The sequence below is a fragment of the Oratosquilla oratoria genome, chromosome 2 (genome assembly GCF_046742065.1).
Source record: "Oratosquilla oratoria isolate Oo_2021 chromosome 2, ASM4674206v1, whole genome shotgun sequence".
Lineage (NCBI taxonomy): Eukaryota > Metazoa > Arthropoda > Malacostraca > Stomatopoda > Squillidae > Oratosquilla > Oratosquilla oratoria.
In genome coordinates, this window is record NC_134778.1 from 34,792,098 (window position 1) to 34,805,842 (window position 13,745).

At 41.7% G+C, this 13,745-nt stretch overlaps 1 protein-coding gene across 1 annotated transcript in view; it reads left to right on the forward strand.

Annotated features, from left to right (window-relative positions):
• Positions 1-11,918: 11,918 nt before the first annotated feature.
• Positions 11,919-13,745, forward strand: part of LOC143035258 (uncharacterized) — a 3,284-nt gene continuing 1,457 nt past the window's right edge. Inside the window, exons 1-2 of the mRNA XM_076202081.1 lie at positions 11,919-12,546; positions 12,888-13,745. The exon at positions 12,888-13,745 is cut by the window's right edge and continues 1,457 nt beyond it. Coding sequence (XP_076058196.1) covers positions 11,919-12,546; positions 12,888-13,745 — 1,486 coding nt within the window. The remainder of the gene's footprint in view (positions 12,547-12,887) is intronic.

Consider the following 13,745-nt stretch of genomic DNA (forward strand, 5'->3'; position numbering starts at 1 on the left):
TTTGTCCCAATGTCTCTACATATATATATATATATATATATATATATATGTATACATACATATATATATATACATATATATGTATACATACATGTATATATATATATATATATATATATCTATATATACATATATGGAAATAAACTCTCCTACTGGAATTCGAACCCTAGCCTGAGCGGCTTGCTTCTTACAGGACGAAGATCGTACCATCACGCCATCCTGACCCTTCAAAACAAAACATCTTAGTTCACGGCCTAGTCATTCCGCCGAGCCTCGCAGGCGAGGGTTCGTATCCCCGTAGGAGAGTTTATTTCCAATTGTCATAACGACACAAATATATATATATATATATATATATATGTATATATACACACATATATATATTTTTGTGTAGCCAGGTAGGATATTTTCTTGCAGGCAGACGAGGTTAAATGCTATTGAAGATTCATTTTTGATTATCTTCTTGCGTATAGTCTCTATACGACGAATAGTTGACTTATCATTTTCTGTAAGTCTGTTTAGGAGATCTCTTATATTGGCCGACGTTTCGGAACTCTCTTGTTCCATCTTCCAGGGCGATATGATGTGTCAAGTTTTCTGTGTAGGTTATATATGGGATGTACGGATCATGGACACTGTGTCGAGGAAAAGTTGGATGCTCATTGGTGGATGGTAGCCAATGAGCGTGCGTTGTTTTCACTCGCGGGGGGGTGGTCTCTCCCAGTGGGCGAAGCGATGGGGTTCGTTGGTCGCTTAGCACTTAGTCTTTTGCTAGATGGCAAGACCCGTAGGTCTTCCACCTGGATGTTGATTGATGGCTGCTTTGCTTGAATGTAGAGTGCTTCAAGGAGTAGCAACCTTCGTGGATCTCTTTCTCTGTCAATGATTGTTGTGTTGTGGTCCAGATCTTTTCTTGTTAGTGGTCTGTTGAGTTTGGTAGTATGGTGGGACTTTATGGATCCGTTACTCAAATGGCATGTCAGGCGTCTTGTAAGCTTAGTGGTTGTCATACCAATGTAAGAATGAGGTCCACACTCCTCACTATTGCAGCTATATTGGTATACAACATGGTCTTCTTGTAACTCTGTTTTCGTTGTGTTGGGGCGATTACGTATCATTAGTTGGGATGTCTTCTTTGTCTTGTAATATATGATGATCTGGATGTGTTTTGCTGGGTCGGTGGGTAGTACATTCTTGTGAATAATGTCCTTTATGATCTTCTCGTCTGCTTTGTATTCTGTGGACATATGGCTTTTGTAGTAGATTTTTATAGGTTTCTTTTCGCTTGTGGTGTTTCTGTCTTCGTCGGTGTACCATTTGTTTAAATGTGTTTGTATTGCTTGTGATACATCTGAGTTTGCGTATCCATTGTTGATAAGTACTTGTGTGATTCTCTCCAGTTCTTGGTGGGTTTGTGTCCAGGTGGAGCAATGCGAGAGGGCCCTTCTAACGTAAGCGCCGATGGTGGATTGTAGGTAGCGCTTCGGGCACTCGCTATTTCCGTTTAAGCAGAGTCCAGTGCTTGTCGGTTTGGTGTATACTGTAGTTACGAAGCCTGTATTTCGAGCGGTGACGAGGACATCAAGGAAGGGGAGGCAACCCAACCGAGGCCATTAAAAAGAAACTGAACAACCTCATCTCAAGTATCCACGCAAAAGCCGGAAGCCAAAGATTCCCGAAGCTCACTGGCGAGTACACACCAGGATATGCCTTTGGCAACATCAAGACACACAAAGAAGGCAATCCCATAAGACCCATCATTTCACAAATACCTACCGCCACATATCCCATAGCAAAGAAACTAAATGAGCTTCTCACTCCTTACGTCCCAAGCACATACACACTTACTTCAGCCTCTGATTTCCTGGAAATCTTAAGGGATGCTCCTCCAGTAGAAAATGCCTCCATCGCATCGCTGGATGTGGAAAGTCTCTTTACCCACGTCCCAATAAATAAGACCATCGATTTCATCTTAAAACGAGTGTACCACAGCAATGGCACAAAGCCTCTTGACATCCCAGAAAACACCTTGAAAAAACTACTCGAAATTTGTACAAAAGAGGCCCCCTTCACCTCTCCCAGTGGACAGCTTTACAAGCAGATCGACGGTGTAGCAATGGGAAGCCCTCTCGGTGTCTTATTTGCCAACTTTTATATGGGTACCATTGAAACCGAGGTCCTCGCAACAGCTCGACCCTCATTATACTGTAGATACGTGGATGATATCTTCGTACAATTAAAAGATATCGATGAACTACAAGCCCTGAGGAATCGATTCATCGCAGCCTCAGACCTCAATTTTACTTACGAGGAAGAAAATAATGGATGCCTCCCCTTCCTTGATGTCCTCGTCACCGCTCGAAATACAGGCTTCGTAACTACAGTATACACCAAACCGACAAGCACTGGACTCTGCTTAAACGGAAATAGCGAGTGCCCGAAGCGCTACCTACAATCCACCATCGGCGCTTACGTTAGAAGGGCCCTCTCGCATTGCTCCACCTGGACACAAACCCACCAAGAACTGGAGAGAATCACACAAGTACTTATCAACAATGGATACGCAAACTCAGATGTATCACAAGCAATACAAACACATTTAAACAAATGGTACACCGACGAAGACAGAAACACCACAAGCGAAAAGAAACCTATAAAAATCTACTACAAAAGCCATATGTCCACAGAATACAAAGCAGACGAGAAGATCATAAAGGACATTATTCACAAGAATGTACTACCCACCGACCCAGCAAAACACATCCAGATCATCATATATTACAAGACAAAGAAGACATCCCAACTAATGATACGTAATCGCCCCAACACAACGAAAACAGAGTTACAAGAAGACCATGTTGTATACCAATATAGCTGCAATAGTGAGGAGTGTGGACCTCATTCTTACATTGGTATGACAACCACTAAGCTTACAAGACGCCTGACATGCCATTTGAGTAACGGATCCATAAAGTCCCACCATACTACCAAACTCAACAGACCACTAACAAGAAAAGATCTGGACCACAACACAACAATCATTGACAGAGAAAGAGATCCACGAAGGTTGCTACTCCTTGAAGCACTCTACATTCAAGCAAAGCAGCCATCAATCAACATCCAGGTGGAAGACCTACGGGTCTTGCCATCTAGCAAAAGACTAAGTGCTAAGCGACCAACGAACCCCATCGCTTCGCCCACTGGGAGAGACCACCCCCCCGCGAGTGAAAACAACGCACGCTCATTGGCTACCATCCACCAATGAGCATCCAACTTTTCCTCGACACAGTGTCCATGATCCGTACATCCCATATATAACCTACACAGAAAACTTGACACATCATATCGCCCTGGAAGATGGAACAAGAGAGTTCCGAAACGTCGGCCAATATAAGAGATCTCCTAAACAGACTTACAGAAAATGATAAGTCAACTATTCGTCGTATAGAGACTATACGCAAGAAGATAATCAAAAATGAATCTTCAATAGCATTTAACCTCGTCTGCCTGCAAGAAAATATATATATATATATATATATATATATATATATATATATATATATGTGTGTGTGTGTGTGTGTGTATACATATACATATATATATATATATATATATATATATGTATATATATGTATATATATATATATATATATATATATATATATATATATATATATATATATATATATATACACATATGGCAGGTTAAAAAATTGTCACACTTTTAAAGCGACCACCAGGTCACCAAAGGTCAAACCATACAATTCTATAGTTCTGACCTTAGTTCTTTATGCTTGATCCTAAATCCTTGAAAAAAAAAGTCTAGGATATATTACATGAATCATGAAACGTCACCTGAATATTCGTTATATAAGAAATTTCGATAAAATTTGTAATGCCGTATGAAGTAAATATTTAGCGAAAATTTTAAATTGGGGCAAATTGGCTCATACATACATAAACACATATGCACACGCATATCTATATATACATATATATATATTTATATATATATATATATATATATATATATATATATATGTATATACAAGCACCCGGACCTGGCTTCGCCAGGTGTGCTTGGCCTACGGCGTATTCGCGCCCTGCCCTACGGGCAGTTTTAATGTACCAAAATGGGAAAATAAAAGAGTAACAATAAATTCCATAATTTTATTTAGACCTACTACGATTTTGTACATGAAAAATACATTAAACACATAAGTGGAAATTCAAATCTTTCTTTCTCTTTCTAACGATGTCCCTCAGTGAAAGGTCTTTAGAATAATCCACTGTGTAAATTTCTTCGGGCATAATCATGGCTACGGCTTCTTCTTCTGTCTTACTGAAAATTGATCTTGGAATGCACACGATGGATTGATCAGGTTCTTCTTCCCCTATTTGCGAAGGAGTCTTCAAAATCTCCCGAAGGAGTCTTCAGTCTCCAAAAGGAGTCGTCAAAGTCTACTGACGTTGTCGTCAAATTCTCCCCTCGTCTCTCTCTCTGTGTCTCTTTCTCGTTAGGTCAATCATAAAGGCAATAAAATTTCGGAAGGTGGTCATTAAAACGCCAGGAAATTTTCAAAACTGAAAAACTTTGGTAAAGATTCTCTTGGCAATATTTCGTAAATATTTTCTCATTAATATTTCGTAAAGATTCTTTTGTCAGAATTCCGTAAAGATTATCTTTTTCTTGTTAGCACCACTTTCTTTTTCCATGGTAATATTATTAACGTATTAGATTAACACACGGAGAGCAGCTTAAAGACACGTCTACCCTCTATGAATGCTTACAGGCGTCTGAGTCAGATGTGTCCCCGGGAGTTAGTGTTTCCGGTGATGACTCATATCCGGGTCAGGAAATTTTCAAAACTGAAAAACTTTATTTTTTATGTATATATATATATATATATATATATATACATATATATGTATACATATATACACATATGTATACACACATATATATATGTATATATACACACACACACACATATATATATATATATATATATATATATATATATATATATATATACATGTGGCGGGTGTTTGTGTGTGTATGCGTATTAATAAGAAACATTGGTGACCACTGGGAATGAAAACTGAACGAGGCAGAGCGCTTTTGCATATTCAATTTTCAATGCAAAATACATATTTTTGCGTATTTTATTGAAGTATTGGATACCTGAGTGCGTAAAAGTTGCAACAGTTCCTCTTCCTCCGTCAAGTGGATGTGAAAAGTTATTCTCCAGCTAACTTTGAGGGATTTGATGCATCTGACTTATCCGTGTGTACGAGGACGTGAGCAATGTAGATGAATATAATTAGTACAACACTAGATACACCTAAATATGTAATTTAGAAATAAAGCACGAAAATGAGATACAGACGAAGTGGCAGAACACTTGAGGAATATATTTAGAACATCAGTGATTATCTACAAATGAAGTCACGGAATTGGGAGAAGCTAAAACAGAAAGGTAGATACCATAAGAGGAAAAGTTTGGAGTTCAGAGAAATTTTCAATGGTTTATCGAAAGTGCATTATGTGTTATGTGAAATAAAGATGTTTTGTCAGAGTTTCATAAAAATAGATAACATTACAATGCAGAGAGAAAAACGTGCATTTTGCAAAAGTTGTACTGATAGATAATCAGGTCAAGAGATAACTAATGTTTCAGAAAAAGTCGGCAAAGGTAAACTCAATAGATTTAGACTATCAAGAGAATCAAGAGATCGAGGTCAACAGATCGTTAATGTTTCAGAATATTTCTGGTATAAGTTATCTCTAGAGATATGTAGAATCGATGTACTGTATGTAAATGTAGGATGGTAGTTAGAGGTTCAGGAATGAACATCTGTCTTGGGCACGGGGAGGACTTAATAATATGCCCCGGGAAAATATCAAATACATAATGAAAAATAGAAGATAAAAAATTTGTCCAGACACGGAGGGAACACAAAATAACAATCATTAGAAATACATGTGTGCTTGCGATTTGCTTATTTGTGGTTTTATCGTAAAATTGTTTTTACCACACACACACACACACACACACACACACACACACACACACACACACACACACACACACACACACACACACACACACACACACACACACACACACACACACACACACACACACACACACACACACACACACACATACACACACACGCACACACACACATATATATACACTTCCTGAAGTGTGTGTGTGTGTGTGCGTGTGTGTGTGTGTGTGTGTGTGTGTGTGTGTGTGTGTGTGTGTGTGTGTGTGTGTGTGTGTGTGTGTGTGTGTGTGTGTGTGTCACTTTGACAAAATGTAGTAGCAAATTTATAAAATTATAATCACGAAGAACCTACAGTCGAAATAGAAGAAAGTATAACTTCTGTATTTAGGCTTATAGCTATAGCCCTCTTCGGGAAAATACAGTTTACAACAATTGAGATATGAGTAGAAGGGGAACATGCATAGCCAAAATCATGACAATCCGTCGCGCAGGGCGGAGTCAGAGGGGAGGGGAGGTGTGAGTGGAGGTCAGAAGGGAAGCGGAGTCAAGAATGGTGGGGGAGGGGGGTCAGAGGGTGAAAATCTTTAACCAAACGGCTCACAACTAGCCGTGAGATTATGTCCGGGGACCATCAACCTTTTCGAGATGTTCAAGTTCGGACATTCTTTATTTGAAGCTGATTCAACAATTATTTTCTAAAGCTGCAGTTGGACTTATTATTATTATTTTTTTTTTTTTTTTTTTTTTTTTTTTTTTTTTTTTTGCCTTGTCCCAGTCAAGACTATGATTTTTGGTACTGACGTGTTGGAACACAGAGGAATTTTCCTGGGCATACCTAATGGATCTTTTGTGTTCCATTAACCTGGTATTAAGATCCCTGCCAGTCTGACCAAAGTACACTAAATCACAATCTTTACAAAGAAGGCTATACATTCCTGGGGCCTCAGTTCCCCTTAATCTTTGGTGAACATAACAATTTGTTTGTGTACATTATAAGGGTAATGGTAGGCAACTGTGAGACGCTTGTTAGGAATTGATTTAAAAGAAGGATTGATGGAGTTACAATAAGGGATTTTTAAAACATCTTTGAAAGAGAGTTGTGTGGTGGAAACTGAGGTGTTATGGTGGCTGGCTCTAGCCTTGCTGAGGGCTTGATCCAGGAACCAGGACGGGTATGCCAACTTTAAAAGTTGCTTTTTGATGAGCTCAATCTCCTGGTCCAAGAATCTAGGACTACAAATCCTAAAAGCACTCAGAAAAAGGCCGGAGGCAACACTCATCTTGACTTTGTCGGGATGGTTGCTGAAAAAGTGGAGATAACTACCTGAATAAGAAACCCACCCATTCAGGTGGGGTGGAAGGAGGTGGATGAAGGTGAAACTGGGAAAGGCGATGTAGGTCTTTCTAAGTGAGAAGAATGTAGAGGAAAAGGAGGCGTTTAGGATAGATTTAATGAGTGCATAGAGATTTTTGGGAGAAATGTCAATGTAGTGGTATTGGGAGCTTTCAATGCCACAGTAGGGGATGAACCAATACACGAATTGGTTTATAAGTGTGGAGTCCCAGGGAAAAATTATAGTGGAGAGTTGATGATGAAGGTGTGTTTAGAGAGTTAATGATATCTAACACAGTGTTTAGGAAAAAACTCAAGTATAAGTACACATAGAGGAGGATGGTGGATGGAAGGGTGATTAATAAGGCTTTAATGGACTTTGTAGGAAGAGTTTTAGATGTCCATATTCTTAGGGGAGAGAGTAGGGAAATATCTGATCATTTTTTGGTGGAAGGTAAGTTAAGGGTAAAAGATATATGAAGAAAGAGGAAAAGAACAGAAGGTAAGGTGGTGCTTAGAGTAAAATGTTTAAATGAAAAGGAAAAGGAGCAGGATTACAAGAAGCTGAGAGAAGTGTGAGAGGTGATGAAGGATAGAGTAGAAATAGGAGTGGAAGAGGAATGGAGGTGTTTCAAAGAGGGAGTAACAAGGTGTGCAAAGATAATGTGTGGAACGAGGAGAATAGAAAGAGGGGTAGTGAGTGGTGGGATTATGAAGTGAAAAAGGTTATTGAAGAGAAGAGGTGAGCATTCACGGACTGGTTGGAAAGTAGGGTGAGAGAAACATGAGAGCTATAAAAAAGAATAGATACAAAACATAAGATAAAAGAAGCAAAAAGGAGGGCAGATTTAAAATGGGGAGGAGTACGACAGAAAATTTTAAAGTGATAAAAATATGCTTTGAAGGGAATTCAAGAGAGGAAGGGGAGGCGAATCAAACAGAGAAGAAAAGCTAATAGGTGCAGATGGAGAGATGGTAACGGAAGAGGAGGCGGTAAGGGAAAGATGGGGGGAGTATTTTAGGAAACTGCTAAATTTAGAGGAGGAGAGGGAGGGAGTGGTGGTAGTAGTGGGAGGTGCTAAGAAAATAACAGTGATGAGTGCGGTAAGTGGAGGAAAAAAATGAGGTACAAGTTGTTATCAAAATAATGAGAACAGGTAAGGCAACTGGGCTAGATGGGTGTCATGTGGGGTGTCTGAAGAAGGGAGGTACAGTAATAGTGGACTGGCTGGTGAGGTTGTTTAATGTGTATCTAAGGTGAGGTAGTGTGCCGGAGGACTGGAGAAGTGCCTGTATAGTTCCATTTTACAAGAAAAAAAAGGCAGGTGTGAGTGTAGTAGTTTCAGAGGGATCAGTTTGTTAAGTGTAGTTGGGCAGCCGTATGAGAGAGTTTTGATTGAGAGGATTATGAAAAAACAGAGGGAGTAATTGGTAAGGAACAATGTGGGTTTAGGAAAGGTAGGAGTTGCGTAGGTCAGATTTTTGTGGTGACACAGATAGGTGAGAAAGCTTTAGTACATGGTAAGAATGTGAATGGGTGTTTGTGAATTTGAAAAAGGCTTATGACAGGGTAGACAGGAAGGCACTGTGAGTGGTTCTGTAGATATTGTATGCGATCAGAGGAAAGCTATTAAGTTTTTTTCAGGGTAGTAGAGCCTGTGTTAGAATTAGAAATGGAGAGAACGAGTGGTTTGAGGTAAAGGTGGAACTGCGTCAGGGATATATCATGTGGCAATGGCTGTTCAACGTGAATATGGATGAGGTGGTGCGGGAGGTAAATGCAAAGTTAATGGGTATGTGATTAGAGATGGTTAAAGAAAACGAGGAAAAGTGAGAGATGAGCCCGTTGTTGTCTGTTGACGACACTTCTCTTGTAATAGGGTTAGAGGGATGGATTAAGGGAGTTAGTGACGGAGCTTGGGAAGGTATGCGAAAGGAGAGATTCAAAAGTAAACATGGGTAAAAGTAAAGTAATGAGATGTACAAGGGAGAGGATGGCAATAAATTGGAACTAAGTCTTAAAGGAGAGGTGGCTGGAGAAAGTGGATAGCTTTAGGCACTTGGAGTTGCATGTGGCAGGAAAGGGACGAATAGAGGTGGAGGTAAATTGTAGGTTGAGAGAAGTAAGTAAATGCCTTGGGGGATTAAAAAGTGTAATGAGATATGGGCATTTGGTAATGTATGCTAAGAGGAGATTGTACGAAGGGGTGATTGTGCCAACGGCACTGTGTTGGACAGACACGGAATTTAAGAGAGGAAAAGTTTAAATGTGTTTGAGATGAAATGTCTGAGAAGTATGGTAGGGGCTACTAGGTTGGATAGAGTGAGAAACGAGAAGGTGAGAAGGAGAGCGGGGGTGAAAAAGGAAATGTCAGATAGGTTTGATGAAAGAATATTTGGATGGCTTAGACACGTGGAAAGAATGAGTGAGGGTAGATCAATAAAAAAGATGTGATAGGCAGAGGTGGATGGAGTGAACATGAGGGGGCTGCCGAGGATGAGATAGATGGATGGGGTGAAAAGGGTGATGAGGAAGAGGGAGGTGTCTATTGAACAAGGTAGGAAGGAATCTGGAAATAGGGGTTAGTGGAGAATGACTGCGTATGGATGATACTCCTATACAAAGAAGGGAGTGGGTGGGGGGTGGTGAGGCTAGAGAGTAGTTATGAGTGAATGATATTTTGACGCAGCCAGAAGGGATTTCTCTCCGTCCACTAGTTTTCTCCATGAGGGGGCGTAGTGGGTAGGTCGCCGATTAAGTGAAGCGGCACTACTGTGGATGCGCTATGTCTTGCTGCATTGCTTCTAACCGAGGGTAGTGAGCGGGATATAGGGATGACCCGCCATCCATGAAGAGTTGAGATGAGAGGGAGGAAAGGGGATAGTGGATGAGGGTGGGGATGAAATGGTTAAGGGCGGGTGTAAGGGAAAATCGCCACTTAATCTTCTAAACAACCAGCCCTCTTAAATAGCGCACTATTCGAGTGCGCTTCGAAGCTTTACTTGAAACCAAGGTCCATATAGCTATATGGACCTTGCTTGAAACGAGCTGCCACATATAATGACCGAGGTTACGTGCGTGCCGGACAGACATGGGTTTATCAGAGAGAACTTGGTGACTGCACCTAGTCCACTACTCCCTCTCCACTCTAAAACTGGCGTGATACATCGACTGGACGTCGTTTGTCTCCAACTTTGCCTCCCGCCCTGCCAGAGTCGTCATCGCTCAGCTCCAAAACCCTGATCTTCTACCGAAGCTTTCTACGAGTAATTTAAGTGTTTACTGTGGAGTCAATCCGAGTGAGCTACGACCGAACTGGCCTAAGGTGAAACAGTTGGTGTTGTTTTTCCTGAAATTGATTTGATAGTGCATTGTGGAAGGACCAGAATTATAAACTTCCAGTGCAATCCTGTGTTTTTCTTACTTGTCCAACGAGTCTACACACGAACCGAGAGTTCTGAAGCAGGCAGTGGTGGTCCGCACCTAGTTTCAGAACTAAAGGACCTAATTGGTCCTTTACATGTGGCGACCATTCCAGGACTGTAGACTCGTAACGACTCGTAAGGTTGGTGATTTGTCTGTTGGCACCTTTGAGCGTGCAAACCGTTCATTTGAATTTGTTTAGAGTGATTTCTGTCGTCTTGACACTTGCTCGACTGTGGTCGAGGCACCTTGAGCGTGCGAAATGTCCATTTAGATTGTCGTTTCGAGTGGTTTCTGCCATCTTGGCATTTTGCTCGACTATGGTTGTGGCACTTTGAGCGTGCAAACTGTCCATTTAAGTTGTTTGTCTTTCAGAGTGATTCTAGGCACTTCGCTCGACGGTGGTCGTGTAACCGTGGGTTAGGTGTGGTACACCCCCCTCCCCCACACTTGGTCAGACTACGTAGTTCTGTAGCAACGGAAGCAAAAAGCTCCAGTTACTATTTCATTTTTTTTAGTCAGTAGGGTGTTGTTTAGGACAACTAGTCCTTTCGTCAGCTGGACGACCATAGTTTGTTCCGTATTGAAATTTTGGTGTATTTATATTTTTCGTTAACGTTACACAACTTTTCCTCTGTACTTGACCTTAATTTGTGCTGTTTATTTAATTATTGTCTTAGTATTTTGTTGATCGTAGCCATACTCCCAAGAATGTTTAAGTTTACTTCTATCGAAGAACTCAAGGCCCAGGCCGAATCCATCGATTTAAAAGGTGACGATATTGGCCGCTTTGTTTTAAATCAACAGGCATTTGAAAGGGATGAAAGAACCAAAGAACGCGAGCGAGAACGGGATAAGGAACAGCGAGAACACGAAAGGGAACAGCAAGAACACGAAGAGAAAGAAAAGAGAGAACAGCGAGAACACGAAGAGAAAGAAAAGAGGGAACAGCGAGAACACGAAGAGAAAGAAAAGAGGGAACAGCGAGAACACGAAGAGAAAGAAAAGAGGGAACAGCGAGAACACGAAGAGAAAGAAAAGAGGTAACAGCGAGAACACGAAAGGGAACAGCGAGAACACGAAAGGGGACAGCGAGAACACGAAGAGAAAGAAAAGAGGGAACAGCGAGAACACGAAGAAAAGATGGCTAAATTACAACATGAAAAGGAAATTGAGCTTGCCAAACTTGCACCCGACTCCCGTAACCAGCCTTCTAGCCAGGACATCTTCGTCAAGCGGCCCGACCTCGACCTCCCCACGTACCAAGAAGGAGAAGACATAGCCTCGTACCTCTCCAGGTTCGAAAGGGTGGCAAACCTGCTCCAAGTTGAGGAAGATTCGCTTGCCGCCAGGTTGGGCAGCACATTAACAGGTAAGGCTGCTGAATTGTATTCTACGTTTGATTTGGCAACGATAAGCAATTTTTCCCTCCTTAAGCATGCATTGCTCACAGGATTTGACAAGACTCCCGAACGCTATAGATTGGACTTCAGGAACGACAAGATTCGCGTCGGGGAAAATTACCGACAATTTGCTATCCGTCTACGACAGCTATTCGACAACTGGCTGGAGGCGTGCAAGGTCCCCAAGACATTCGAAGCTCTAAGACAATTTGTTGTCTTAGATCAGTTCCTTGCTTCTCTAATTCCAGATATACGCCTCTTCATCAAGGAACAGAGTGTAACTTCCCTAGAATCGGCGGTGGCAAAGGCGGATGATTGGGCCTCCGCCCATAAGGCCTATCCAAAACCGAATACTAACTATGCTTCCGGTAAGACTTCTTTTCCTCGTAGAAAAACTAATGTGGTCGAATCTTTACCTCCCCCTAGCCATGGCTCAACCCATCAAGATACAAAAGGCGGTGCCTTCCGTACGCCCATGAGGTGTTTCAACTGCGGTGAAAAAGGACATCATCGATCTCGTTGTCCATAGAATCCCCGTGCATTCAAAGACAAAGAAGCCCAATCTCAATTCAAGGTAGGATTTTGGATGAAATGGGTGGGAGTGTTTTTATGCCTTTCCCTTTTTGGCTACCTCCCTTGGAAGGGGGAAAAAGCCTTGGTATATGTATGTATGTATGTAACAGGACCACCCCATGTTTCACCGTTGCAGGAACTATCAATGGCTCTTGGACTTCTACCATAGTCAGGGACACTGGATGCAACTGTGTCCTGGTCTCCGAAGAAGCTGTCCCAGACGCAGATGTGTCCCTGTGCCCAAAGGTATCTGTAGCAGACTTTTTGGGACGAGTTAACGAGTTTCCTGTTGTCCGCTGCTATATACGCTGTCCATACTACGAGGGATGGGTTGACGCAGTCAGAGCCCCTATGAAGTGCGCAAGCGTCTTGATCGGCAACGTTCCTGGGGCACGGGATCCTAGTAAACCTGACCCCTTTCCTTTCAAACCCCATGCTAGCTCTTTAGACACTACTACACATTCAACTCTTCCTACAGGCATGCAAACATCCAGTGCCGCCGCTGCCCCTATCACGAAGACGGTCCCACCTCCTACATTAACTCAAGAGTCCACTTTCCAGATCAACGCTGTCGAGACTCGCAGGTCCAAGATGAAGAGAGTTCATCCTCTTCAGATGCCTGCCCTTCAACCCCTGTCCGTTACCCCTGAAGAGTTCTGTAGTCTACAGGAATCCTGTCCCACTCTGGCTGGATTGTGGGATAAAACAAAATCTGAGGAGATGGATCAGACGAAGAATGGTTCCTCCTTCCAGTATCTCAAGATAGATGGTTTGCTGTACCGAAAATGCGTATTATCTACGCATGTTGAAAAGGTGGGTAAACTCGCCCTTGTTGTCCCGAAAGAGTGCCGACCTATCATTTTGTCTGTTGGCCATGAAAATCCATTAGCGGGACACTTTTCTCAAAGAAAAACTGCTATGAAGATAGTAGATAAGTTTTTCTGGCCTGGGATAGCAGTAGATATTCGTGATTTCTGCCGCTTGTGTGACATCT